Here is a 26639-nt window from a genome sequence, read left to right as displayed (position 1 = left end):
GGAAAGATATTCCATGCTCGTGAAGTGGAAGAATAAACATAGTTAAAATGTCCATATCACCTCAAGCAACCCACATATTCAATGCAATCCCAATCAGAATCGCAATGACATTCTTCATGGAAATAGAACAAAGAATCCTAAAATTTATATGGATCAACAAATGACCCTGAATAGCTGAAGCAACCCTGAGAAAAGAAAAAAAAAAGCTGGAGGCATCACAATCCCTGCCTTCAAAATATACTACCAAACGGGGCTGGCCCCATGGCCGAGTGGTTAAGTTCATGTGCTCCGCTGCAGGCAGCCCAGTGTTTCGTTGGTTCGAATCCTGGGCATGGACATGGCACTGCTCATCAAGCCACGCTGAGGCAGCATCCCACATGCCACAACTAGAGGGACCCACAAGGAAGAATATACAACTATGTACTAGGGGGCTTTGGAGAGAAAAAGGAGAAAAATAAAATCTTAAAAAATATATATACTACCAAATGAAGTAATCAAAACAGCATGGTACTGGCACAAAAACAGACAAACAGATCAATGGATCAGAAATCAAAGCCCAGAAATAAAACCACACATCTATGGACAGTTAATCTTTGACAAAGGAGCCAAGAACATACAATACAGAAAGGAAAGTCTCTTCAATAAATGGTGTTGGGAAAACTGGACAGCCGCATGCAAAAGAATGAAAATAGACTATTATCTTACACCATAAACGAAAATTAGCTCAAAATGAATTAAAGACTTGAATGTAAGACCTGAAACCATATAACTCCTAGAACAAAATATAAGCAGGACACTCTTTGAAATCTGTCCTAGCAGCATCTTTTCAAATACCATGTCTATTCAGGTAAGGGAAACAAAATAAAATTAACAAATGGGACTACATCAGACTAAAAAGCTTCTGCAAGGCAAAGGAAACCAGGAAAAAAAGGAAAAAACAACCCACCAACTGGGAGAAAATTTGTAAATCATATTTCAGACAAAGAGTTTAATTTCCAAAATATATGAAGAACACATACAACTCAACAACAAAAAGACAAATACCCAATCAATAAACAGCCAGAGGAGTGATGTCAGCATCATGGAGGAGTCAGCTCTCCCCTTAAACTCTCCCCTCTAAGATAGAATGAAAGGGACATTCACATTCCAACAGAGGACATCCACCCAAAGCAAAAGACATCTGAGACAAAGGGTTAATCTCCATAATATATAAAGAATTCACACAACTCAATAACAAAAACTCAAACAACCTGATCAAAAAGTGGGCAGGAGACATTAACAGACATTTCTCCAAAGAAGACATACAGATGGCCAATAGGCACATGAAAGATGCTCGTCATCACTGATCATGAGGGAAATGCAAATCAAAACTACACTAAGATATCATCTTACACCCATTAGAATGGCTAAAATAACCAAAACAAAAAGTAACAAATGTTGGAGAGGTTGTGGAGAAAAAGGAACCCTCATCCACTGCTGGTGGGAATGCAAACTGGTGCAGCCACTATCGAAAACCGTATGGAGATTCCTCAAAAAATTAAAAATAGAAATACCATATGACCCAGCCATCCCACTACTGGGTATCTATTCAAAGAACTTGAAATCAGCAATTTCAAAGACCCATGCACCCTTATATTCATTGCAGCATTATTTACAATAGCCAAGACGTGGAAGCAACCTAAGTGCCCATCAACTGATGACTGGATAAAGAAGATGTGGTATATATATATATACAATGGAATGCTACTCAGCCATAAAAAAGGATAAAATCATCCCATTCACAACAACATGGATGGACCTGGAGGATATTATGTTAAGTGAAATAAGCCAGCTAGAGAAAGACAATCTCTCTATGACTCCACTCATATGTGGAAATTAAACACGTAGACAGAGAACAGATTAGTGGTTACCAAGGGAAAGGAGAGGTTAGGGGCAGGCACAAAGGATGAAGTGGTGCACCTACAGCACAACTAACGAACAATAATGTACAACTGAAATCTCACAAGGTTGTAAACTATCATAATGTCAATAAAAAGTTAAAAAAAAAAAAAAGACATCTGAGAGACTCACGCAGCCATACATCAGAAGGTGGAGGTGCTGGAGTCCCCCCGACCAGAGGAAGTGGAATGAGGTAAGAGTAAGCTTCTCCTCCTCCCTGAAGGGCAGCAACCCCGGGATTGTGTGCATCCTCTGAGAGGAAAGAGGAGGAGGAAGCGGTGGCCCTCCATGGCAAAACCATAGAACTCTGAGGTCCCTCATAGCTCAGGGGAAAGCCCCCCACAGACGTGACTAGCTATTGGGGGTGTGTCTTCATCAAGGCAACACCCCAGCAGTGGGGATAGCGAGGTCAGAGTGAGAAGCCCCTGAGATCACTCAGGAGAAAGAAAGCGCCCTCCCCCCGCCTGGCACCCCAGCCTGGCACCTAGAAGCTGTGTCACAGATTGCAGTGGGCTCAGATTATGCACCTCTGGACACCCACCCAGTGGCAACAGGTGGTAGCAGCAACCAAATGCTACCACAATGTGGAAGCACAAATCCATGGCATTTAGCAGTATGAAAAAATTTTTAAATCTTCAGACCAGAAGGAAAATGACAAGTACCCAGAAATCAATCCTGAAGACACAGAAATCTATAACCTAAATGACACAGAATTCAAAATAGCTATCATAGAAAAAACTCAAGGACTTAAAAAAGAATGCAAATAGTTCAATGAGTTCAGGAACTACTTTGCTAAAGAGATTGAAAGTATAAAGAAGAACCAATCAGAAATATTGGAGATGAAAAACACAGTGATGAGATAAAGCAGAATATGGATAACCCTGAACAATAGAGCTGATATGATGGAGGAATGAATCAGCAACATTGAGGACAGAAATATAGAAATGCTTCTGATGGAGGAGGAGAGAGAACTAAGAGTAAAAAGAAATGAAGAAAGTCTCTGAGGAAGATCCGACTCAATTAGGAAGTGAAACATAAGGACTATAGGTATTCCAGAAGGAGAAGAGAAGGAGAATGGAGCAGAAAGCTTATTCAAAGAAATAATAGCAGAGAACTTCCCAAACCTGGGGAAGGAGATGGAAATGCACATGAAAGATGCCACCAGATCTCCTAACTATGTCAATGTAAAAAGACCTACTTCAAGGCATATAGTAGTGAATCTGGCAAAAGTAAATGACAAAGACGAAATACTAAGGTCAGCGAGGGAGAAGAAATAACAAAGGCACTCCTATAAGGCTCTCAGTGGATTCTCAGCAGAAACCTTACAGGCTAGGAGAGAGTGGGATGACATATTCAGATCTTTGAAAGACAAAAATTTTCAGCCAAGAATACTCTATGCAGGGAAAATATCCTTCAGAGATGATGCAGAAATAAAAACTTTCCCAGATAAACAAAAGCTAAGGGAGTTCAAAGCCACAAGACCCCCCCCCCCCACACACACACACACACACACAAGAAATCCTCAAGAAGGCTCTCATACGTGGGAAAAAAAAAAAGAAGAAAGGTGTTACAAAGCCTTGAGTAAGAGATAAATAGGTAGAAAAAATCAGAAAATTGTAGCTATCCATCAGAACAGGTTAGCAAATGCTCAAATATAACATTAAAGGTAAAGGGAAGGAAAACACCAAAAACAAATATAAGCTTGTCAGTTTAACCAGAGATGTACAACACAGGATGGAATAGGATGTGACAAAAACAACTTAGGAGGGGAAGAGGAAAGGGATTGAATCTACTTAAGCTAAGGAAATAAGAGGTTGTGAGAAAATGGATTATCTTATCTACAAGATTTTTCATACAAACTTGATGGTAACCACTAAACAAGTAAGTAGAACAGAGACACAAATAATAAATAAGGAGAAAACGAAAAAAACCAACATAGAAAACTACCTAACCGAATTGGTAGTCCAAAATACACAAGATGAGAAACAAGGGAAATTCAGGAGAACGGGAAAACAAGTGACAAAATGGCAGCATTAAGCCCTCATATATCAAAAATCACTCTAAATATAAATATATTGAATTCTCCAATAAAAAAGCTGAACTCAGAGAAACAGAGAAGGTTGGTGACCGGGAGCTGGGGAGGTGTGGGCATGGAGAGATATTGGTCAAAGGATACAAATTTGTTCTAAGATTAACAAGTTCCTAGTATATAATGTACAGCATGGTAATTATAGCTAATAACACTGTATTATATACTTAGAAGATGCTAAGAGATTAAACCCTAAATGTTCTTACCACACACACAAAGAAAGAATGGTGATTATGTCATGGGATGGAAGTGTTAGCTCATGCTATGTTGGTAATCATTTTCAATGGATAAATGTATCAAATCAACAGGCTGTACATGTTAAACTTACACAATGTTATGTGTCAATTATATCTCAATAAAGGTGGTAAAAAAAAAAAAAGCATTAAAACTGCCAGAGAAAAATGACACATTACATACAGGAGTGTTATGATGAGAATGACAGCTGACTTCTCATCAGAAACCGTGGTGTGCAGAAGACATCTCTAAAGTACTGAAAGGAAAAAATATGTCAACCGAGTTGCTCATTTGTATCTTCTCTCTTTTTATTTTGATCCATCTGGCTAGACGTTTATGAATTTAATTTGAAAAATCAGATTTTAGGTCTCATTAATTTCCTCTATTGTTTTTCAGTTATCTATTTCAGTGGCTTTTATTCTGATCTCTGTTATATTTTTTTCTACTGCTTACCTTGGTTTTTGTTTGCTCTTCCTTTTCTGGTTTCCTAAGATATAGAGTCATAGATTTGAGATCTTTATTTCTCATATTGGCATTTAGTGCTATAAATTTGTCCCTAAGAACTTGTTTTAGCAACTTCCCACAAATCTTGATAAGCTGTTCTCTGGTTTTCATTCAAGATAAAGTATTTTCTATTTTTTCATTTGGTTTCCTCTTTTACTTGTGGAGTGTATGATTTAGCTTCCTAACATTTGAACGCTTGCCAAATATCTTTTGATTATTGATTTCTAATTTAAGTCCATTGTGGTCAGAGAATATACTTTGAATTATCTGAAAGATGTTAAATATATCATGGGGTGAAGTGTTTTATAAATGTCAAGCGGGTCAAGTTCATTGTTACTGTTGTCCTGATCTTCTATATCCTGTTGATTTTCTGTCCACTGTTCTATCAATAATTGAGAGGGAAGTGGTGCAGTCTCTAACTATAATTTTGGATTTGTCTACTCCTCATTTCATTTCTATCAGTTTTGCTTCATGTAGTTTGAAGCTCTGCTATTAGGTGCAAAAATGTTTAGGATTGGTATAGCCTCTTGTTGAATTTACCGTTATTATCATGAAATAAGTCTTTGTGTTCCTTGTAATATTATTTGCTTTGAAATCTACTCTCTCTGGTACAAATGTAGCAGCTCAGGCTCTCTCTTTATTAGTGTTATCATTGTATGTCTGTTTTCCCATCTTTTTGTTTTTAATCTGTATTTTCCCTTACCTTTAAAATGGGTTTTCTATAGGCAGCATATATTAGAGTCTTCTTTTTTTATTTGTTCTAACAACTTCTGCCTTTTAAATAGGACTTTAAAATCATTTGTATTTAAAGTGATATTGATATGATTGGGTCTAAATTACAGTTGTGCTATTTATTTCCTATTTGTCCCATCTGTTCTTTGCTCCTTTATTCCTTCTTTATGCCTGTTTTGGATTAGTTGAGTGTTTTTATGATCAATATTATATCCTATGTTCGTTTATTAACTCTAGTTCTGTAGTGTTTTTGAAAGTGATTGATTTATAGTATACACCTTTCACTTATCACAGTCTACATTCAAGTAATATTATATTCCTTAACATATAGTGTAAGAAATATACCATAAGAACAGTATGCTTCCATTTCTGCTCCCCTGACAGTGCACAATTTATGCATTGTCATACATTCTACTTCTACATATGTTATAAACCCCAATATGCATTCTATTATTTTGTTAAAAGAGTCAATTCTATTCCAAATACAATTTTAAAATAAGAAAAACTATTATAAAAGTATTATATGAGCGAGAGAGAAAGATCCTTATGTTAACAGTTTTCGGTGGTCTTCATTCCCTTCTGTGCTTCTAGACTTCATCTTACATCATTTCTTTCCTTCCCGAAGGCTTTCCCTTAACATTTCCTGTAGTGCAGGTATGCTGATGAGGAATCCTTTAAGCTTTTGCATATCTGAAAAAGTCTTTTTTCCCTTCATTTTTAAAAGATAGTTTTACCAGGCAGAGAATTATAAATTCACAATATATTTTTCTTTCAAATTTTGAATCCTTCACTGAATTCCAGCTTGCGCTGTTTCCTAAGAGAAGTTTGCTACCATTCTTATCTTTGTTTCTCTGGCTGTTTTGAAGATTTTCTCTTTATCACCAGGTTTAAGGAATCTGATTATGATGTGCCTAAGTGTAGTTTTCTTCGTGTTTCTTGTGCTTAAAGTTAATTGAGTATCATGGATCTATAGGTTTATAGTCTTCATCCAATTTGGAAAAATTTTGGCCATTATTCCCTAGAGATTCCAATTAATTAGGTATTAGACCTTCCACAGATTATCTCATGGCTCATTGATCTTTTTTTGTAATCATTTCTGTTTTTTTCTGGTTTTAATTTTGAATAGTTTCTATCACTGTCTCTTTCAAACTCATTAATATTTTCTTCCACAATGTCTAACTGCTGCTAATTCCATCCAGTGGAATCTATTTTTATATATATAGAAGTTTGAGTTGGGTCTTTTTTATGTCTATTTTTCCAGCTTACATGTTCAAGGTTCTTCCTTCATGAACATTTGGAATACAATTTTAATAACTCAATATTTTGTCTACCAACTGTATCATGTGTGTCATTTCTGGGTCTATTTATATTGATTTCTCTTCTGATAATAGTTCATATTTTCTACTGACTTGCGTGCCTACTAATTATTTTTTGGATGGTAATTATTATAAAATTTAATTTTCTGTGTTGGATAGTTCTGTATTTCTGCAGATATTGTTTATCTTTGTTCTATTACTCAGTTATTTTGAAATAGTTTGCTCCATTTGAAGCTTTTTTAAGACTTGTTAAGGTAGCACAAGGGCAGCCATATGCTAAGGCGAAATTATACCGCTTCTGAGATACCTTTCTGAGTAAACCACTTGATTCCCCATGAATACATAGGGTATTCCTCTCTGGCTATTGGGAATGCAAATTATTTCCTGACCCGTATAAATTCCAAGAATTTCCCCCCCACCTCTGCCTCCCACCCTTTCAGGTTGTTGTTCCCCAATCTTGGGCAGTTTTCTCACATGCATACACTGGGCAGAACTCAGCGAAGACTTGATGGGGACCTTTTGCAGGACTGTGGAGTTCTCTTTCTGTGACACTCTCTCATCTGCAGTATTCTGCCTTGCAGAGTTGACCACTTTGGCCCCCTTTGACTCCCAACTCTATCTCATGAACTCTGAGGGACTGCTCATTTTCCCTTGGATTCTCCCTTCTTGCACTGCAGTCTGGAAACTCACTCAAGGAAGTAATTGAGGGCAATCACAGAGCTCACCTTTTTTTCCCCTCTCCCAGAGATCACGCTTCTGTGATATCTGGTGTTCAATTTCTGAACATTATTATTTCATATATTTTGTCCTGTCTTCCTTGTTCCAGGTGAGAAGGTAAATCCAGTTCCTGTCCAGAACCAGCAATACTTTTGTTTTGTTTTGTTTTAATGTCTTATTATTCTCCATTGAATGTAAACTTGGTAAAGGTATTATTTCTTACTATAAATGCCACACTGGAGTAGGCAAAGAACATAATGCAGTAGGGATTAGAGAGTATCTGAGGGTGTTTTCGGGGGAAGAGGATAATAGATGATTTCCAAACAGAGACTATTTCTTTAATGACTAAAATTCCTTTCCTCTCTCTAGCTTATAGTTGGTAGTAGTAGAGAAATAATGAACAAGAATGCTCAGTAAATATGTAGCACACCAGAAGAGAAAGCAGGGAAAGGAGACAGGCAACACGGAGGGAGGGGTGTAGGAGTTTACAACTTAGCTAGAATGGCCAGAGAACCTAATGAAATGAGTTTCATGAGGTCCTGAAGGAGGTGAGGGATTGAGTCTTGAGAATATCTAGAAGAGAGTTCCAACACTAGGTTATCTGACTGAGATAAAAATGCATCTCAGTAAAATTATTCTAATGGTCTGAGGCTTATTGAATTAACCTTTATTCATGACATACTCTGATGATCTTTATTGACTGGTTATTAATACTGTAATAATCATTCATGAACCTATCACTCAACACAAAACCTGGAATGTTAATATATGTTTAAAAGTCACTTCATTTCTTCTCTGTGAACTTTCTGCTAGAAACGTCTGCTCCTTTTTCTATTGGCATGTTGGTTTTGTCCTTATTGTTTGTAGGAGCTGTGTAGGCACTCCTTACACATTAAGAAACTGAGCCAATTATAATATGACTTGAAAATATTTTCACCAATATTTTCTCCTAATGTTTTGAGTTTGTATGTGATACATTTTGACATGCAGTGATATTTTTCATTTATTTTTTATTTTATTTTATTTTTGGGGGGAAGATTAGCCCTGGACTAACATCTGCTGCCAGTCCTCCTAGTTTTGCTGAGGAAGAGTGTACCTGAGCTAACGTCAGTGCCCATCTTCCTCTACTTTATATGTCAGACACCTGCCACAGCATGGCTTGATAAGCAGTGTGTAGGTCTGCACCTGGGATCCAAATCAGTGAACCCCGGGTCACTGAAGCGAAATGCGTGAACTTAACTGCTGCGCCACTGGGCTGGTCGTATATTTTATTTTTTATGCAGTCAAATTTATCAATCTGGTTTTGTTTCATCCTTGGAAATATCTTTACTCAGAATATTCTTCCATAATTTTTCTAAGATTTTTATGGAATTTTTCTATCCTACTCTTTAGTGTATCAATATTTAACTTATCTGAAATTAATTTTGAGGAAAGTTGTGAGAAATAGATCCAACAGTTTTATTTTTTCAGTGCTTATCCAGCTGATCCAGCACCATTTCATTTATGAAATAATTCAGATTTCCTCACTGACTTTCAAGTTACCTTTATCATAAAATCCATGATTATTTAGATCTATTTCTGGCCTTCCTTTGATAGTCCATTTATCTGCCTATGATATATGTGTATGTGTTTTAATATTTCATTGGGCTTACTGCCCCTAATTACTCTACTTTTTAAAACATTTTCTCGGTTATCCCTACTTATTTTTCCAAATATAACATAAATGTCATATACATTCGTGTGTTGCTTAACAACAAGGATTTGTTCTGAGAAAGGTGTTGTTAGGTGATTTGGCATTGTGCAAACACCATAGCCTGTGCTCACACAAACCTGGATCGTCTAGCCCACTACACGTGTAGGCTCTATGGTTCTAATCTTATGGGACCACTGTCCTATATGTGGTCTGCGCTTAACTGAAACAGCATTCTGCAGCGTATGACTGTACATAAACCAAATAGTTGTAGTCTTTTGAGTTCAGCTTCTTTTACTCATCAGAATACATTTGAGATTCTTCCACGTTGTTGTATGTACCAATAATTTGTTCCTTTTTATTGTTGAGTAGTATTCCATTGTATGAGTGTGACACACTTTGTTTATCCATTCACCAATTGAAGGACACTTAGGTTGTTTCCAGTTTTGATAAGCCAAAATCTGAATAAAGCTGCTATATACATTAGTGAGCAGGTTTTCATGTGAACATAAATTTGCATTTCTCTTAAGTGTGAACTTAGTAGACAGATTTTTGGGTCATATAATAAGTGTAAGATCAACTTTATAAAAATAAAGTACATTTTTTCTTCAAAAAATCCTACTGTTATTTTCATGGGGAGTACATTAAACTGCTATTTTTGGAAAAATAACTTTTATCCTGTTGAAAATTCCCATTTAATAGTCTTTTCATTTACTTAGATTCTCTATATATTTGTCATTCATGAGGATTTTAAAATTTTAAACAAATATTTATTAATTTAACAAATATTTAGTGAGGGCCTATTCAGCGCTTTGCAATGTTTTAGTACAGGGGCTGGAGATTTAACTTTATAAGTTGTATATAAACCTAAAGTAATGAGGCTTAATGATATCACTAAGAAGTGAGTTTATACAGAAAAGAAAAGAGATGCAAAGAGAAGCATCCCTGGCATGGGACACAAGTGATCATAGAAGAACCAAGAAGGATCCCCCAGGAAGACAGGAGAAACACCAAGAGACCGTGACATCGTGAAAGACAATCTAAGAGAGAGAAAAATGAATAATTAACAATTGGGACTGTGGCAATTAAATCATTAATCCACATTAATATGTAGGGAAAGGCTTGGCAGGTCCATCTTGATTTTTTAAATGTTTGGTCATTTTCATCAATGCCATGTTAAAAAACAGTCCATTCTTTCTCCATTCCATAAGTTGTCATCATTATATTTTAAGCTACCTTTGAGTCTATCTGCGTGTTTTCTTTTCTGTCACAATAACCATCAACTCATTCCTTTGCAAAACCTAGACTGTTTATTAGTCAGAGACTTATACCTATGTTGTAATACCTGGTGAGAAGGATCCTGCTCATAGTTCTTGTTTTCCTAAATTTACTTGTTTGATTTCAAGCATTTATTCTTTTGGATAAACTTTAAATCAGTCTTCATTAGAACAAAGATTAATTTGGACATGGATTTGGGAATAGTCGACATTCCTAAAGGGTCAATTCGTCCCATACAAGGGTATGACCTACCCCTTCAACAGTTCAAATTTTATTTTGTACTTCTCTATAAAATTCTAGACCTTTTTGGTATGACCTTGCACTCTTAATATTAAGTCTAGCAAAGCATCCAGCACTTGGAAATGTAAAGTGAAGGTATGAAATGAGCAAACAGGTGAATTCACACACTAAGTTCAGGGGCCGGCTCCTTGGCCGAGCGGTTAAGTTTGCACGCTCCACTTTGGCGGCCCAGGGTTTCACCTTTTGGGATCCTGGGCGCGGACATGGCACCACTTATCAGGCCATGCTGAGGTGGCGTCCCACATGCCAAAACTAGAGGGACCTACAACTAAAATATACAATTATGTACTGAGGATGATTTGGGGAGAAAAAAAAACAGGGAAAAAAAAGAGATTGGCAACAGTTGTTAGCTCAGGTGCCAGTCTTTAAAAATAAATAAAATAAAATAAAATGCTAAGTTCAGCCAGCGGGTCAGACTCAAGCCCCTTGCCTCTTAGCCCCATGTCCCAAGTTCAACTCCCTGTGTGTGACCTCATCGTGTGTGCCTGGCCCAGGAAGGTAGAGAGGCATTACTGGTTATGCTACTTTTTTTGTTGGCCATACTCACTGGAGCCTGACACTGCCGTAGTCTCTAGGAAATAGAGGTAAAACCTAGTCCCTGCCTTGTAGCTTCACAAGTTGCCTACTCAATTATACAATTACCCATCTGATGCTTTGGGGAGCAGGCTCAGAGGGTTCATAACACTTGCCCCACGTGGCACATCCTTCAAGTAAGGCTTTAGGACCTGAGCTCTTTCCATGACAGCAGCATCCCCTCTGGATTAGCTTCCTACAGCCACTCCCTTTCTCCCTTCCTCCTGGGCCAAGACTGCCTGGGGGTCCAGGTCCCAGTGGCAGAACCCAAGAACAGCAGTGGTACTAAGTGTTCCTGCAGAAAGGTCGGCTTCCTCAGAAGACATCCACCTAAGAAGAAGAAAATGGCGAATGCCACTGGGAGACAGAAAGGACTTGTGATAAGCTCACGTCACCTCCTGAGTCACCCTTCAATTACCAGAGTGTCATTTAAGGGACCACAGGTCTGCAACTGTCATAAAGGCCAGAGTCAGAGATATGTTAAGGCTGTTGACAACATTTGTATCCTTCTAGGCTGGTGAAGTCTGGGGTTATGTCTGTGTTATTTAACTTAATCCTACACAATCCCTGTTTTACAGATGAGGAAATAGCCTGAGAAAGATAAAAACAGCTTGCCCATGGTCCTACAGCTAGTCAGTGACAGGGCCTAGGTTTATCCTGGTTCTGTCTGACTCCAGTCCCCATGCTGTCAGTAACCACAGTGGCACTTCTCCTCACCCCTCCCATGATCTCCTGCCAGGCCTCACGCACTCCCCATACAGCACACAGAGAGCCAAGCTGCACTGATTTTATTAGAATCAACCTAGTGAAGACTACACGGGGGGGGGGGGGGTGGGTAGAGGAGACAGGTGTCTGGATTCCAGCTTCAGGTGAGAAGGAGGACAGGGCAGGATGATAGAGCTCAGGCTGGGCATCAGAGACAAAGATTCATCTCCCCAGAGGGGTCAGCTTAGAAATGCCTTCTTGAACATCCGTCGTCAATGTGCTCAGTGCGTGGCTGATGCATTCTGGGCTGGTGGTGATAGTACCCTGGGAGAGAGTAAGATGAGGATGGACAGAGAACCTGAGCCCACAGCAGAGCCATCCTTTCTTCCCAGGACCACCTCACTCCTCAGCATCAATGATTCAGCTCCATCCCAAGCAAGAACCTCTGGCCTACAGGCCCACCACTGGGGAGGGGCTGCAATCAGTCAGGCCAGGAGGAGGATGGCTCCCCAATCACCCATGCACAGGTTTCAGGAAGGAGTCTAAACAGGAGAGAAGGAGATGAGAAGGTTCTGGAAGGCATGGTGTGGGCTGGGCCTGAGAGAGGGGCAAGCTGACTGAGTCTGGGTGTTTGTGATGTCTCCTATACCTGAGACTCATCTGTCAGGTGTACAGGATGTATGGAAAGTTTGTGCACATGCTGTAAACACTCTCCTGTGCCCTCTGTGCCTATATTAGTGCAAGAAATTCTGCTTCTTGAGAAACCTCTCATTTTGCACAATCAGCACTCTGGGGAAAATAGGTTAAGAGACAGACTATTCAAAATCTCTGTAACTGTGTAACAAGAATAATGACAAAAAAGAGATAGTTCATCAGGAGACACATTGACAAGCCCTGGTGAGCAGCAGCATGTAGCTAGAAGCTGCCTCAGGGCCCTCAGGCCGTGGAAATTCTGGCTGGTAGACACTGAGACAATACTGATGGAAGTGGAACTCTGAGCCAGAGGAATAGCTATCAAGGTGAATACAAAAGGAGATGAAACTGCGTGAGTGATATCAGGATCACGGCAGAGTAAGCTGTCCACTTAGGCTTTCCTCCCTAAGATCCAGTGAAAAGGATATTCATATCCCAACAGAAGACATTCATACACCACAAAAGATGTCTGAGAGACCCCTGCAGCCATATATCTGAAAGTGGAGGTGCTGGTCCCCCTGAGGGAAGTGGAAGGAGGTAAGGGTAATCTCCTCTCCCTCCCCCAGTGGCAGGGACCCTGGGCTCTGGACCCCATGGCTCTGAGAGAAGAATGGGGTGGGGCAGCCTTCCATAGGAACACCTTGGCTCTCCAAATTCCCTCACAGCCCAAGGGAAATCCTCACACAAAGGTGACTAAGCTATTGCAGGGGTGTCTCCATCAAGCTAGCACCACAGGAGAGCAGATAGTGAGGGCAGAGCAAGAATGTCCCCAGGATCATGCAGGTAAAACAAAGTGCCCCTCCCCCTGCTCAGCGCTCCAGCTCAGCCAGTCGGCCAGAACACTGAAAAGATAGAAAAGCAGCCAGTGGCTGGAGCTGCCAAGCTGTGGATGGCAGCGGGCTCAGAATACACAGTTCTTGACCCCCACCAAGTGGCAGCAGGTGGAAGCTGTGACCAAATACTATCACTATGTGGAGGCAGCAATCCACACTCTCAGACAGTATGAAAAGATATATTAATTCTCCAGACCAGAAAGAAAATGACAAGCACCCAGAAATCAATCCTGAAGGCAGAGAAAATTATAATATATATGACAGAGAATTCAAAATAGCTATCATTAAAAAACTCAATGAGTTACCAAAAAAATACAAATAGACAGTTCAAAGAAATCAGGAACTTCTTCACAAAAGAGATTGAAACTATAAAGAAGAACCAATCAGAAATGTTGGAGATGAAAAACACAATGGATGAGATAAAGAAGAATCTGGACTGCCTAAACAATAGAGCTGATAGTATGGAGGAACGAATCAGCAGTCTGGAGGGCAGAAATATAGAAATGTTTCAGATGGAGGAGGAAAGAAAATAAGACCAAAAATTAATGAAGAAATTCTCCGAGAAATATCCAACTCAATTAGGAAATGCAGCATAAGGATTATAGGTATTCAAGAGGAAGAAGAAAAGGAGAATGGAGCAGAAAACTTATTCAAAGAAATAATAGCTGAGAACTTCCCAAATCTGGGGAAGGAGCTGGAAATACAACTGAAAGAAGCCAATAGATCTCCTAACTATATCAATGTAAAAAGAGCTTCTCCGAGGCATATAGTAGTAAAGCTGGCAAAAGTAAATGACAAAGAAAAATATTAAGGGCAGCAAGGAAGAAGAAAAAAAGTACAAAGGAAGCCCCATCAGGCTTTCAGTGGATTTCTCAGCAGAAACCATACAGGCTAGGAGAGAGTGGAATGACGTATTCAAAGTTCTGAAAGTCAAAGACTTTCAGCCAAGAATACTCTATGCAGGGATAATATCCTTCAGAGATGATGCAGAAATAAAAATTTTCCCAGATAAACAAAAGCTAGGGGAGTTCAAAGCCACAAGACCCCCTACAAGAAATCCTCAAGAAGGCCCTCATACGTGGAAAACAAAGAAAAAAGGGGTTACAAAGCCCTGAGTAAGAGATAAATAGGTAGAAAAAAATCAGAAAATTGTAGCTATCCATCAGAACAGGTTAGCAAACACTCAAATATAACATTAAAGGTAAACGGAAGGAAAACACCAAAAACAAATGTAAGCTTGTCAGTTTAACCACAAATTTACAACACAGGATGGAATAAGATATGACAAAAACAGCTTAGGAGGGGAAGAGGAAAGGGATTGAATCTGCTTACGCTAAGGAAATAAGAGGTTGTGAGAAAATGGATTATCTCATCTACAAGATTGTTCATACCAACTTCATGGTAACCACTAAACACATAAGTAGAACAGAGACACAAATAATAAATAAGGAGAAAACTGAGAAAACCAACATAGAAAACTACCTAACCAAATTGGTAGTCCAAAATATACAAGACGGGAAACAAAGGAAATGCAGGAGAATGGGAAAACAAGTGACCAAATAGCAGCATTAAGCCCTCATATATCAAAAATCACTCTAAATGTAAATGGATTTAATTCTCCAATCAAAAGACACAGAGTGGCAGGATGCATTAAAAAACAAGACCCAACAATATGCTGCCTCCAGGAAACACATCTCAGCTCCAAAGTCAAACACAGGGTCACAGTGAAGGGATGTAAGATGATACTCCAAGCAAATGGGAAATGAAAGAAAGCAGGTGTTGCCATACTTATATCAAACAAAGTGCACTTCAAGGTAAAACAGGTAATGAGAAATAAAGAGGGGCTGTTTATAATGATCAAAGGGACACGCCACCAAGAGGACATAACACTTATAAATATATATGCACACAACACAGGAACACCAAAGTACATGATGCAACTATTAACAAACCTAAAAGGAGATGTTAACAACAACACAATAATAGTAAGGGACCTTAACACCCCACTTACATCAATGGATAGATCATGAAGACAGAAAGTCAACAAGGAAATAGTGGATTTAAATGAAAAACCAGACCAGGTGGACTTTATAGATATATATAGAACACGCCACGCAAAAACAGCAGAATACACATTCTTCTCAAGTGCACATGGAACATTCTCAAGGATAGACCATATGTTGGGAAACAAGCCAAGCCTTAATAAATTTAAGAAGATTGAAATCATATCAAGCAGCTTTTCTGACCACAATGCTATGAAACTAGAAATTAGCTACCAGAAAAAATCTAGGAAAGGGACAGAAATATGGAGACTAAATAATATGTTACTTAGCAACGAATGGATCATTGAAGAAATTAAAGGAGAAATCAAAAAATATCTGGAGAGAAGTGAAAATGGAAATACACCATACAGACTCATATGGGATGCAGCAAAAACAGTCCTAAGGTGGAAATTCATAGCAATACAGGCCCACCTTAGCAAACAAGGAAAATCTCAAATAAGCAATCTTAAACTACACCTAATAGAAGTAGGAAAAGGAGAACAAACAAAGCCCAAAGTCAACAGGAGGAGGGAAATAATAAAAATTAGAGCAGAAATAAATGAAATAGAGACTAAAAACACAGTAGAAAGGAGCAATGAAACAAACAGCTGGTTCTTTCAGAAGATAAAGAAAATTGACAAACCCTTAGCCAGACTCACTAAGAAAAAAAGAGAGAAGGCTTAAATTAAAAAAAAAAAAGAAGAAGATATGAAAGAGGAGAAATTAAAATGGATACCACAAAAATACAAAGGATTGAGAATATTATGAACAACTGTATGCCAATAAATTGGACAATCTAGAAGAAATGGATAAAATCTTAGACTCATACAACCTCTCAAAACTGAATCAAGAAGAAATAGAGAATCTGAATAAACCAATCACAAGTAAAGAGGTTAAAGCAGTAATCAAAAACCTCCCCAAAAATAAAGGTGCAGGACCAGATGGCTTCTCTGGAGAATTCTACCACACATTCAAAGATTTATTACCTATTCTTCTCAAACTATTCCAAAAAATTGAGGAAGACAGAAATATTCCTAACATATTCTACGAGGTCAACATCACCCTGATACCAAAGCCAGACAAGGACAACACAAAGAAGGAAAATTACAGGCCAATATCACTGATGAACATAGATGCAAATGTCCTCAACAAAATATTTGCAAACCAAATACAGCAATACACTAAAAGGATCATACACCATGATCAAGCAGGATTTATACTAGGGACACAGGGATGGTTCAACATCTACAAATCAATCAATTTGATATGCCACGTTAACAAAATGAGGAATAAAAACCACATGATCATCTCCATAGACTCAGAGAAAGCATTTGACAAGATCCAACATCCATTTATCATAAAAAGTCTCAATAAAATGGACATAGAAGGAAAGTACCTCAATATAGTAAAGTCCATATATGACAAACACACAACCAACATCATATTCAATGGGGATAAAATGAAAGCCATCCCTCTGAGAACAGGAAGAAGACAAGAGTGTCTACTCTCACCACTCTTACTGAACAGAGTACAGGAGGTTTCTGCCAGAGCAATTAGGCAAGAAAAAGAAATAAAAGGAATCCAAATAGGAAATGAGGAAGTGAAACTCTTGCTGTTTGCAGAAGACATGATTTTATATATAGAAAACCCTAAAGAATCCATCAGAAAACTATTAAAAATAATAAAAAAACTGCAGCAAATTTGCAGGGTACAAAATCAATTTACAAAGATCAGTTGCATTTCTTTACTCTAATAAGGAACTAACAGAAAGAGAACTCAAGAATACAATCCCATTTACAATCACAACAAAAAGAATAGAATATCTAGGAATAAATTTAACCAAGGAGATGAAAGACCTATACAATGAAAACTATAAGATGTTACTGAAAGAAATCGATGATACATAAAGAAATGGAAAGATATTCCATGCTCATGGATTGGAAGAATAAACTTAGGTAAAAATGTCCATACTGCCTAAAGCAATCTACAGATTCAATGCAATCCCTATCAGAATCCCAATGAAATTCTTCACGGAAATAGAACAAAGAATCCTAAAATTCATATGGGGCAACCAAAGACCTCGAATTGCTAAAGCATTCCTGAGAAAAAAGAACAAAGCTGGAGGCTTCACAATCCCTGACTTCAAAATATACTACAAAGCCATAGTGATCAAAACAGCATGGTACTGGTATAAAAACAGGCACACAGATCAATGGAACAGAATTGAAAGCCCAGAAATAAAACCACAAATCTATGGACAGCTAATCTTCGACAAAGGAGCTAAGAACATACAGTGGAAAAAGGAAAGTCTCCTCAATAAATGGTGTTGGGAAAACTGGACAGCCACAAGCAAAAGAATGAAAGTAAACCATTATCTTTCACCATACACAAAAATTAACTCAAAATGGATCAAAGACTTGAAGTTAAGAACTGAAACCATAAAGTTCATAGAAGATAAAGGCAGTACACTCTTTGACCTCGGTCTTAGAAGGATCTTTTCAAATGGCATGTCTACTCAGACAAGGGAAACAAAAGAAAAAATAAACAAGTGGGACTTCCTCAGACTAAAAAGCTTCTGCAAGGCAAAGCAAACCAGGAACAAAACAAAAAGATAACCCACCAACTGGGATAAAATATTTGTAAATCATATATATGACAAGAGGCTAATCTCCAAAATATATAAAGAACTCACACAAATGAACTACAAAAAAACAAACAAGCCGATCAAAAAATGGGCAGAATATATGAATAGATATTTTTCCAAAGAAGATATACAGATGGGCCACAGGTACATGAAAAGATGTTCAACATCACTAATCATCAGGGAAATGCAAATCAAAACTACATTAAGATAGCACCTTACACCCATTAGAATGGCTATAATCACCAAGACAAAAAATGACGAATGTTGGAGAGGTTGTGGAAAAAGGGAACCCTCATCCACTGCTGGTGAGAATGCAAACTGGTACAGCCGCTATGGAAAACAGTATGGAAATTTCTCACAAAATTAAAAATAGAAATACCATATGACCCAGCTATCCCACTACTGGGTATTTATCCAAAGAGCTTAAAATCAACAACTCAAAGAGACTTATGCACCCTTATGTTCACTGCAGCATTATTCGCAAATAGCAGACGTGGAAGCAACCCAAGTGCCGATCAATGGATGGTTAGACAAAGAAGATGCAGTATATATACACAATGGAATACTACTCAGCCATAAAAAAAGACGAAATCGTCCCATTCACAACAACATGGATGGACCTTGAGAGTATGATGTTAAGCGAAATAAGCCAGACAGAGAAAGACAAATACCGTATGATTTCACTCATATGTGGAAGATAAACAAACACACAGACAAAGAGAACTATTTAATGGTTACTAGCGGGAAGATGGGGGGTGGGCACAAGGGGTGAAGGGGCACACGTACAAGATGACTGACAAACAATAATATACAACTGAAATTCCACAATGTTATAAACTATTATGACCTCAATTTTAAAAAACAAAAAAGGAAATGAAACTGGCCAAAAGCCAGAAGCCTTACCAAGCCGGGGAGTCTCTTCCTGGGAAGAATCTAAAGGCAGGTGCTCATTTTTAATATTGCGAAAATAGAGCTGCCGGAGCTCCTACATGTGCAGGAGCTGAGCTCTTTCTTTCCAGCCAAAGGTTAAAAATCTACTCCTGCAATGCTAGCTCCCCTAACCTGGAAAACAATCACACGTGTCAATACACTTTCTGTGTTGCAGTGGTATTAGTCCCCTATTTTCCTATTGTATGTGAGCTAATTGGCACGATAGGGACATGTGTGATAGAACAGGCTGGCTGTGCACATGCATGTGGTTACATACTATATGTGCTGGAGGGTGGAGCAAAGGTTTATGTACTTGATTGTTTATAGCTCTTGTCTGTTGTGTAGCCCACGATTGCATGATCTGTTTGAATGTGGCATATTGCAATATCCTGCATGTATCTCGTCAGGGTGGGAGTTGGGGAAAGGAGAGTAAGTTACCATGATGATCAGATCCGAGATCTTGGTTATGACTCCCGCCTCATTGTAGCAATCCTGGATTTTTCCCATGGCTACTTTTTCCGGTTCAGTAGCATTGACCAGATTGAGGGAGGTGTCCAACAGTGTCTTGCTTCCAAGGGACAACACACCAAGGACTGCATAAAAACTCGGGCAAGCTTCCGCTGAAGAAAGAAAACACCTCATCAAAGGAATCGCCAGTGTAAGAGGTTCCTGCTTCCCCACCAGTTGAAAGTAATTCACATATCCGGTGTCTCCTGACTCATCTTCCAGAGAGACCTGCCCTCTCCCGGGACTGCTTACACCCCAGACAGAAAGAACATTCTCTATGAAGCACTTCCAGCTGAAGGGAACAGTGTGAGGGGAAAGGACAAGAGAGCCCTCTGCCCGTGACCACTGCCCTCAGGCGTACCCACCTGCCTGCTTCCGACCTTCAAATAAGCCCCTCTACCCCAACTAACTATCCCCTACTGTGTGCACCACTAACGACCCCTCCATCTCCAACCTCTCCCTCCATTCAAAGACTGAAAACCTCAGAGGGTTTCTGCAGGACTCCTGGGCAATGGTCTCCCAGCTGCCCCCTAAATCTGTCACCAGAACCTGCTCTGTGGTCACCATGCTGGGGTGGAGTGAGATGGGGTGAGGCAAGGATCAAGAAGGCCATCTGTTCCCTCCTTTCTAGTCTCACCCATCTTGATGCCCAGCTCTCTGGTCACCAGCAAGGCCAGCACAAGCAGTGCCCCCTTCATAGTGTCAACTGCTAGAATGCTCTTCACAGGGCAGGGTTTCTGCTGCCTTATAAACTACTAGCTCCCTGAGTCTAGCGCACCGTTCCCAGGAGCTCCAAAAGCCTAAGGGCAGAGACTTGGCACAGGTAGTTTCCCTTGGCCCTTGGGGTGTTAAGTGTGGGAAGCCCCTCCTACTCTGAGAGCAAAGCTCCTGAAGAAGATGTGGTTTTACCTTTGCCAAAGACCAGTCGAAACTGACATTTCTAAATGACTCCATTCTGAGCCAAATTGAGCTGACATTTCTAACTGACTGTATCCTGAGCCAAATGTTCTGTTGTCCCAGCCCCAGAGTCACCTCTGATCCTAGTCGTTCTTCCCCCAAACTTTCCTGGCATCCAACACAGTATCCTCCAAAAATGTGGAGATGAGGGGCTGGCCCCGTGGCCGAGTGGTTAAGTTCGCGCGCTCCGCTGCCAGCGGCCCAGTGTTTCGTTGGTTCGAATCCTGGGCGCGGACATGACACTGCTCATCAAACCACGCTGAGGCAGCGTCCCACATGCCACAACTAGAAGGACCCACAACGAAGAATATACAACTATGTACTGGGGGGCTTTGGGGAGAAAAAGGAAAAAATAAAATCTTTAAAAAAAAAATGTGGAGATGAAAAGCACAGGAGGAGTCAAGGACAGGTCTATGCCACTATAGGTAAACAAAAGTTAATCCAGAAAACTTCCTTTTACCAAGTTGAAGTCCTGCAGACAAGTATGGGGAGCTGGGCCTGACTGGAGCCTCTTGACCATCTTGACTGCTGCGGTCTCTGAATCGAGCCTTGGGGACAGGTGAACACCATCCCTGGGCTCTGGACCACTCCCTACCAGGTAAGTTGCAGGACTTCACGGCCGTGTGGGTTTTCTCAGGTAATGCTCCAGTTTGGGGTTATGCCACGAGCTTCCCTCTCACCCTTAAGGGAGCAAATTCCTGGGCACCTTCTTGACTCTCAGTGGCTCCAACCTTGTTCCTTCTGGCTGTCTCACCCTCCTCCATCAGTCAACCTGGCCCCAAGAGGAGTTTGGACTACACAGCCCACCCAGAAACATCAGTGAGCATAGTGGGTTGTGCAGTTTGTTTCCCGTGTCAGAGACTCAGGGGTCCACGACCCTACAGGCCACTGTTCAGTGGAGTCCTGTGGCCCAGAGAGCTGGGTCGAGCAGAGGTGGCACTCCATCTGCTTAAACTCTCTCAAGAGTTAAAGTCAACCTTCTACTCTAGGAAAGTAGTTTGTTGGCATAAAGAAGATGAGATAGTCTGTGAAAACTCTAGCAGAAGGAAGCCTGCGAAAGCTCCCCATGGCTAAATGTGGGACAATTTGAACAACAAATGAACACAGTATTGAATGACAACCCAAAGTATAAAATAATATGTGCAAGTCCATGCTGATATAAATAAATGACTTCATAAATAAACAAATGAGGGAGAAGAGACAAACTTTCCTCACAGAAGCATTCCAAATACTATATGTAGAAACTCCCCTCCAGATGGTAGAGTTACCGCCCTGCCCGCCTTGAGAGTGGGCTAGATGTAGCAACTCATTTCCAAAGACAAGAATAGGGAAAGAGGAAAAGAGCGTGGAAACCTGGCCAACACGACACTGATCACGTGATCGAGGCTGATATCACCAGTGGAAAGACATGCTGATATCACATGTGCCCTGATGTCATGTGACAAGAAGGGTACTTCACCCCTGGGCTGTCTCCCAAAAACCCAAAGTCTGAAGCCCAGTCTAAATTATGAGAAAAACAGCAGACAAACTCAGCCTGGGGGACATTCTACAATACCTGACCAGTCCTCCTCAAGACTGCCAAGGCCATGACAAACCAGGAAAGACCGAGGAAAGGAGCCCGGGAGATGTGATTAACGTGGTGTGTTTAGGGTGTGGATTGGATCATTGGATCCTGGAACACAAAGAGGACATTAACGGACAAGCTGGCGAAACCCAAATAAAGTCTGGAACTTAGTTAATAGTAGTGCACCAATGTCAGTTTCTTGGTTTTGACAAATCTTTGCGACTTTTCTGTAAACCTAAAATTATCCCAAAATTAAAATTTATTTAAAAAAAAAACAAACCTTGCATTAGGAAAAGACTGCACATGCTGCAACTCCTCCATTGACCTTGACCAGCAATCCTCCCCTCCCACCACCGGGAGACATCTCAGATGATGTTGTGGCACCCTCGGAAGGGCACTGGGACTGCCTGACATTCGCATCCTGATTGTGTTACTTCAGTACTCCAAGCCCTGCTCCATCATCCCACAGAGCGGAGGAGAGGGTTGAAGAAGTGCCTTGTGAAGAACAGTAGACACATGGTCCTCGCCCAGGTGTCCCACCACGCTGAAATTCTGTCCCAGGTAGAGAATGAGCAAGCACGTGTGGCCTGGGGCATATGGGGCTCACTTTCCTGGGCTAAAAGGTGTCCAGGAAACTCTGAGGGATATGGCAGTAACCTGAGCCCCGCACGGGGTGACCTTCAGAGGTATGGCCACTGGGCATCAGTAGATGTGGCAAGGAGTGGCTCTGTGGTGGCCAGCTGACAGCTGCAGCTCAGCACTTGGGGCCTCTTTGCCAAGAGCAGTTACCGGATGTGAATCCCGTTTGGCTTAGGGTTCCGAGTGGGTTAGAGAGCTTGTGTCCTCCCAGCGACTCTGGGCTTCAACAGAACTTGTTCTGTCACAGATGACTCAAGAAAAGGTGAGGCAAGTGCCTCCCTCACAAGCTTCTTAATTCTGACTTAACAAAACGTTTAAAACCTTTACCTTAAGTAATCCCAGGCAATATTCATAAACATATATAGCAAGTATAAGTAAAAAATTCTCATGTGCAGACTCCAGAGAAATGGGATATTCCTTCCATTCATCTAACAAACATCTGTGAAGCACCTACTGCGTGTTGGCCGCTGTCCTAGACCCGGGGATGCAGCAACACACGCAGAAAGGCCCTCGCTCTCCAGGGACTAAGAGGGAGCAGAAGGCAATCAACAAATGGCAAGAAGAGCTGTGGAGAAAGCTGAAGCAGCAGAGAACCGAGAGAGCTGTGGTGCGGGGGAGTGCCCTTCAATAGAGGTGTCAAGAGTGTGGGCAAGTCTCTCTGATAACATGAGATTTGAAGAGACCTGAGGACTTACATGGTCACTCATGCAGCCACTTGGCGGAAGAGTATTCCAGGCAGTGAGGGCAGCATGTGCAAAGGCCCTGCTGCAGGAGCACACTTGGCGTGGTCAAGAAACAGAAAGGAGGCCAGCAATGGAGAAGGTGGCAGGGAGACCTTCAGAGAGGCAGCAGGCAGGGTGCTGGTTATACAAATTGCACAGCAGGTGTGGGTCATAGAAGGAGCTTGGGTTTTGCTCAGGTTGTAGCTGTGGAGGACTGATGGTGTGTACAGTACAGAAAAACTCAAAAGAAGCAAGTTGGAGAAAAATTATATTTCTGTGTCAGACTGCCGTGTTATAACCAAGTGGCAGGACTTGGTCAACAGACAACTAGAGCTTGTGGGCCAGCATGTAGGGGAGGAATCAGGGCTCCAGAAACAGGCTTATGGGACTAGCTCAAGAGACGCCACTGAGCAGGTCAAGGACAGAGATTGTGATGAAAACAGGGCAGGGCAGCAGCCACCAGGGAGCCTGACCAGGGGGTCAGGGCTGCTGCTCGGGCCTTCCCTTGACACTTACCAGCCGTGAGACCTTTAACTACAGACTGAGTTTCCTGAAAAATCATCAAGTTGAGACCAGACGGTCTTCAAGGTCACCTGCAGTTGTGATGGGCTGACAATGGCCATCATTCAGGAGGCCTGATTGGGAGCCTTGTTGCCCCTTTGCCCTGTCAACCCGGGAAATTTCAGTTCTTAAGCTTTTCCCATCAGCTGACCCTGGGACGCAGCCCCCAAGATGGGGAAGGAAGGCCAAGCCAGTGCCCTTTGTTGACTCAGGGACTTAGCACCTCACCAGCACACACACCTCCTCCCTCCGCAGCCCCAGGCAATTCCAAGCTGTGGCCTGGGAGACGCCTGGCAGCACCTGCTAGAAAAGGCAGGGTCAGGTGAAGGTCCCTCCTGCCCCATGGTGGGGCCAACAGCAGGTATAAAAGGGCTGCAGAATTGAAAGTGAGCACCTGCCACCTGCACCATGAAGCGGGCTGGTGCTCTCGTGCTGCTCTGGACCACCTTGCTTCTGATCCCAGGCAGAAGTGGGTGGTAGCTGGGAAATAGGGGCCTGGGAGCACGGGTTCTCCAGGGGCTCCGACGCTTTCCCAGGGCAGTTCTGAGCATGTTGGGAGGGGGAAGGGAAGAGTATGTTCTGATGCATGTCTTTCAAGGGAGTGTCAGCTTGTCTTTGTTTTCCAGATTGTGACATTTGCCCAGCCGTGAAGGAAGATGTTAATATATTCCTGACAGGAACCCCTGATGACTATGTTAAAAAAGTTTCACAGTACCAACGCAATCCTGTAATATTGGCCAATGCTGAAAAGCTAAAGAACTGCATTGATAAGAAATTGACAGCCGAGGATAAGGAGAATGCCCTCAGTGTGCTGGTGGGTCGAGCTGTGTGTCTGTGCCTTTGGCGCCTGTCTGGAGGCCTCTCAGGGCAGTGTGGGGTGGGGGAGCTCATCCTCCTCTCCACCATGACCCTCCCCTGGGAACCTGGGAAGGGAAAGAACCTCATGAAGGAGGAGGTGGAGAGGATGGGGCAGACACCAACCAAGTAGGGAAGGACTGGACAGGGAAAAATTGGTCTAGCCCTTGAGCTCTCGGGCTGGCTCTGACTGCTCAGCTCTGCTGGGCCACCAGCCTGGGACCCTCCAGACCCTTGTGTCTCCATGGCACCACCTGCTTGGTGTCAGGCCCTTAGCTCTGGCCTCCCTGACTCCAGGCTCTCTAGCACATGAGCCTAGATCTTCAAATCACTAGCACGGGTCCTTGCCTTCTCCAAACATTGGTTTCTTTACCTTACCTACCATCCTACACCATCCCCCTTAAGACCTTCATTTTGCCTTGTTGTCTGGATCCCAGAAGGCCATTCTGTGCCTCACATGCCAGGAGAGGAGGCAGCATCCAAAAGCCACACTCCTGCCCTCCCCAGACCTGGATGCCCCAAGTGGAGAATCACAGAAAATCCTCTCTCTGCTGCCCCAGGAGGTGGTGGGAACAAACCACTGCTTCAGCCGCAAGGGGCCAAGGGGCAGATGGAGGAAGCAGACTGGGGTCAGCTCATTCCTGGAGACTCCCAGTTGCCCATAGGCGCATCTGAACCCTGCCAGTTCCTGCTCAGCAGCCTCTTCCCATTCTGTCGCCGCCTTGCCCCCATCCCACCAGGGCAACTGCTCCTACTCTCTCTCTTCTGTTGGAGGAAGCTTCTAGGCACACCCCGGGACTCTTTTGTGGTGCAGGAAGTTGGGAGGAATCCACCTTTACCTGCTCAGTTCCAGAGGCCACCCTCCAAACCAGCCTGCTGGCCCTCCCCAGGAAGTGTCCAGTGAGTGTCCAGTGCAGCTGGATGTCTCTTTCACCGCTTGAGGCCTCACCGGGTTCCCTGACCTTCTCTTTGCAGGAGAAAATATACTCAAGTGATTTTTGTTAATGGAGCCATCCTTGCCAGGAGCCCCAAGGAAGTCACTTGCCTGATCACTAAGTAGTCTGAGCAATCTGCCATGTCCGGGTGTCTGATTAGAAGATTCCAGCAATAAAAGCCTTGCAATTCACGAGAGAGTGCTCACTCCTTGGGGATCGGGCTTTTGGTGGTGGGTGGGGGTACAGCAGGACCCCTGGTGTGACTTCCAACTGTGGCTGGATTTGAATGCTGTCAGATGTTGCTCCTTCACTCAATTCAATCGGTGGGGGGAGGGGGGTCAGGATAATTAGAATTAGTGTTTGAGCACTTCTGTGACCAGAACCCACAGGTCACATGCATTATCTACCAAATTTTGTCCTCCCAGCAACCTTGAGAGATGGGAGTAATCATCCTAGTCTTACAAGTGAAGAAACTGACGCGCAGAGGTGTAAAGTGCCTGCCAAAGATTTCCTAGGTCCTGGGCAGCAGAATCTGCTGCAGCCCCCGCGCCACCCCCGCCCCTGCCCGTCCTCTGCGGGGGAGACAGGCTCGGCTAAGTCGCGTGCGGCTGTGCACGTGTTCCAGTCCTCTGGGCCTCTGACTCCCACCTATGAAATGGAAATGCCTCCCATCTGCACGCT

The 26639-nt window shown here is 41.9% G+C and overlaps 3 protein-coding genes across 4 annotated transcripts in view; 1 reads left to right on the top strand and 2 right to left on the bottom strand.

The window, feature by feature from the left end:
• Positions 1 to 12144: 12144 nt before the first annotated feature.
• On the bottom strand, positions 12145 to 20505 carry LOC103547701 (major allergen I polypeptide chain 2-like). 2 transcript variants are annotated; one of them, XR_011522209.1, is made up of 4 exons: positions 20363 to 20505; positions 19657 to 19838; positions 19192 to 19350; positions 12145 to 12400 (listed from the first exon to the last, which is right to left on the bottom strand). XR_011522209.1 is itself a non-coding variant. In XM_008515074.2 (3 exons), the coding sequence occupies exons 1-3, from the start codon at positions 20421 to 20423 to the stop codon at positions 12299 to 12301; spliced, it is 345 nt and encodes a 114-aa protein (XP_008513296.2). In that variant the 5' UTR covers positions 20424 to 20504; the 3' UTR covers positions 12145 to 12298. The 2 variants fall into 2 exon arrangements, 1 of the variants encoding a protein (XP_008513296.2); XM_008515074.2 differs by lacking the exon at positions 19192 to 19350 and having other exon boundaries at positions 20363 to 20504.
• A 3977-nt stretch (positions 20506 to 24482) lies between these two features.
• LOC103547699 (major allergen I polypeptide chain 1-like) lies at positions 24483 to 26149 on the top strand. The gene is made up of 3 exons (XM_008515073.2): positions 24483 to 24637; positions 24795 to 24982; positions 25999 to 26149. The coding sequence occupies exons 1-3, from the start codon at positions 24577 to 24579 to the stop codon at positions 26026 to 26028; spliced, it is 279 nt and encodes a 92-aa protein (XP_008513295.1). The 5' UTR covers positions 24483 to 24576; the 3' UTR covers positions 26029 to 26149.
• Positions 26069 to 26639, bottom strand: part of WTIP (WT1 interacting protein) — a 79279-nt gene continuing 78708 nt past the window's right edge. The window contains exon 10 of the transcript XR_011522205.1: positions 26069 to 26263. The gene's annotated coding sequence lies outside the window, so the exon portion shown is untranslated. The remainder of the gene's footprint in view (positions 26264 to 26639) is intronic.

Source organism: Equus przewalskii, chromosome 9, assembly GCF_037783145.1.
Source record: "Equus przewalskii isolate Varuska chromosome 9, EquPr2, whole genome shotgun sequence".
Taxonomy (NCBI): domain Eukaryota; kingdom Metazoa; phylum Chordata; class Mammalia; order Perissodactyla; family Equidae; genus Equus; species Equus przewalskii.
This window is presented reverse-complemented; position numbering and strand designations above follow the sequence as displayed.

Coding starts and splice junctions, on each gene's coding strand:
- LOC103547701 (XM_008515074.2), bottom strand. CDS start 20,423: ATGAAGGGGGCACTGCTTGTGCTGGCCTTGCTGGTGACCAGAGAGCTG. Junction 19,839..20,362: donor AGAGCTGGGCATCAAGATGG/GTGAGACTAGAA, acceptor TTCTTTCTTCAG/CGGAAGCTTGCCCGAGTTTT. Junction 12,401..19,656: donor TCTCGGATCTGATCATCATG/GTAACTTACTCT, acceptor ACTCTCTCCCAG/GGTACTATCACCACCAGCCC.
- LOC103547699 (XM_008515073.2), top strand. CDS start 24,577: ATGAAGCGGGCTGGTGCTCTCGTGCTGCTCTGGACCACCTTGCTTCTG. Junction 24,638..24,794: donor GCTTCTGATCCCAGGCAGAA/GTGGGTGGTAGC, acceptor TTTGTTTTCCAG/ATTGTGACATTTGCCCAGCC. Junction 24,983..25,998: donor AGAATGCCCTCAGTGTGCTG/GTGGGTCGAGCT, acceptor TTCTCTTTGCAG/GAGAAAATATACTCAAGTGA.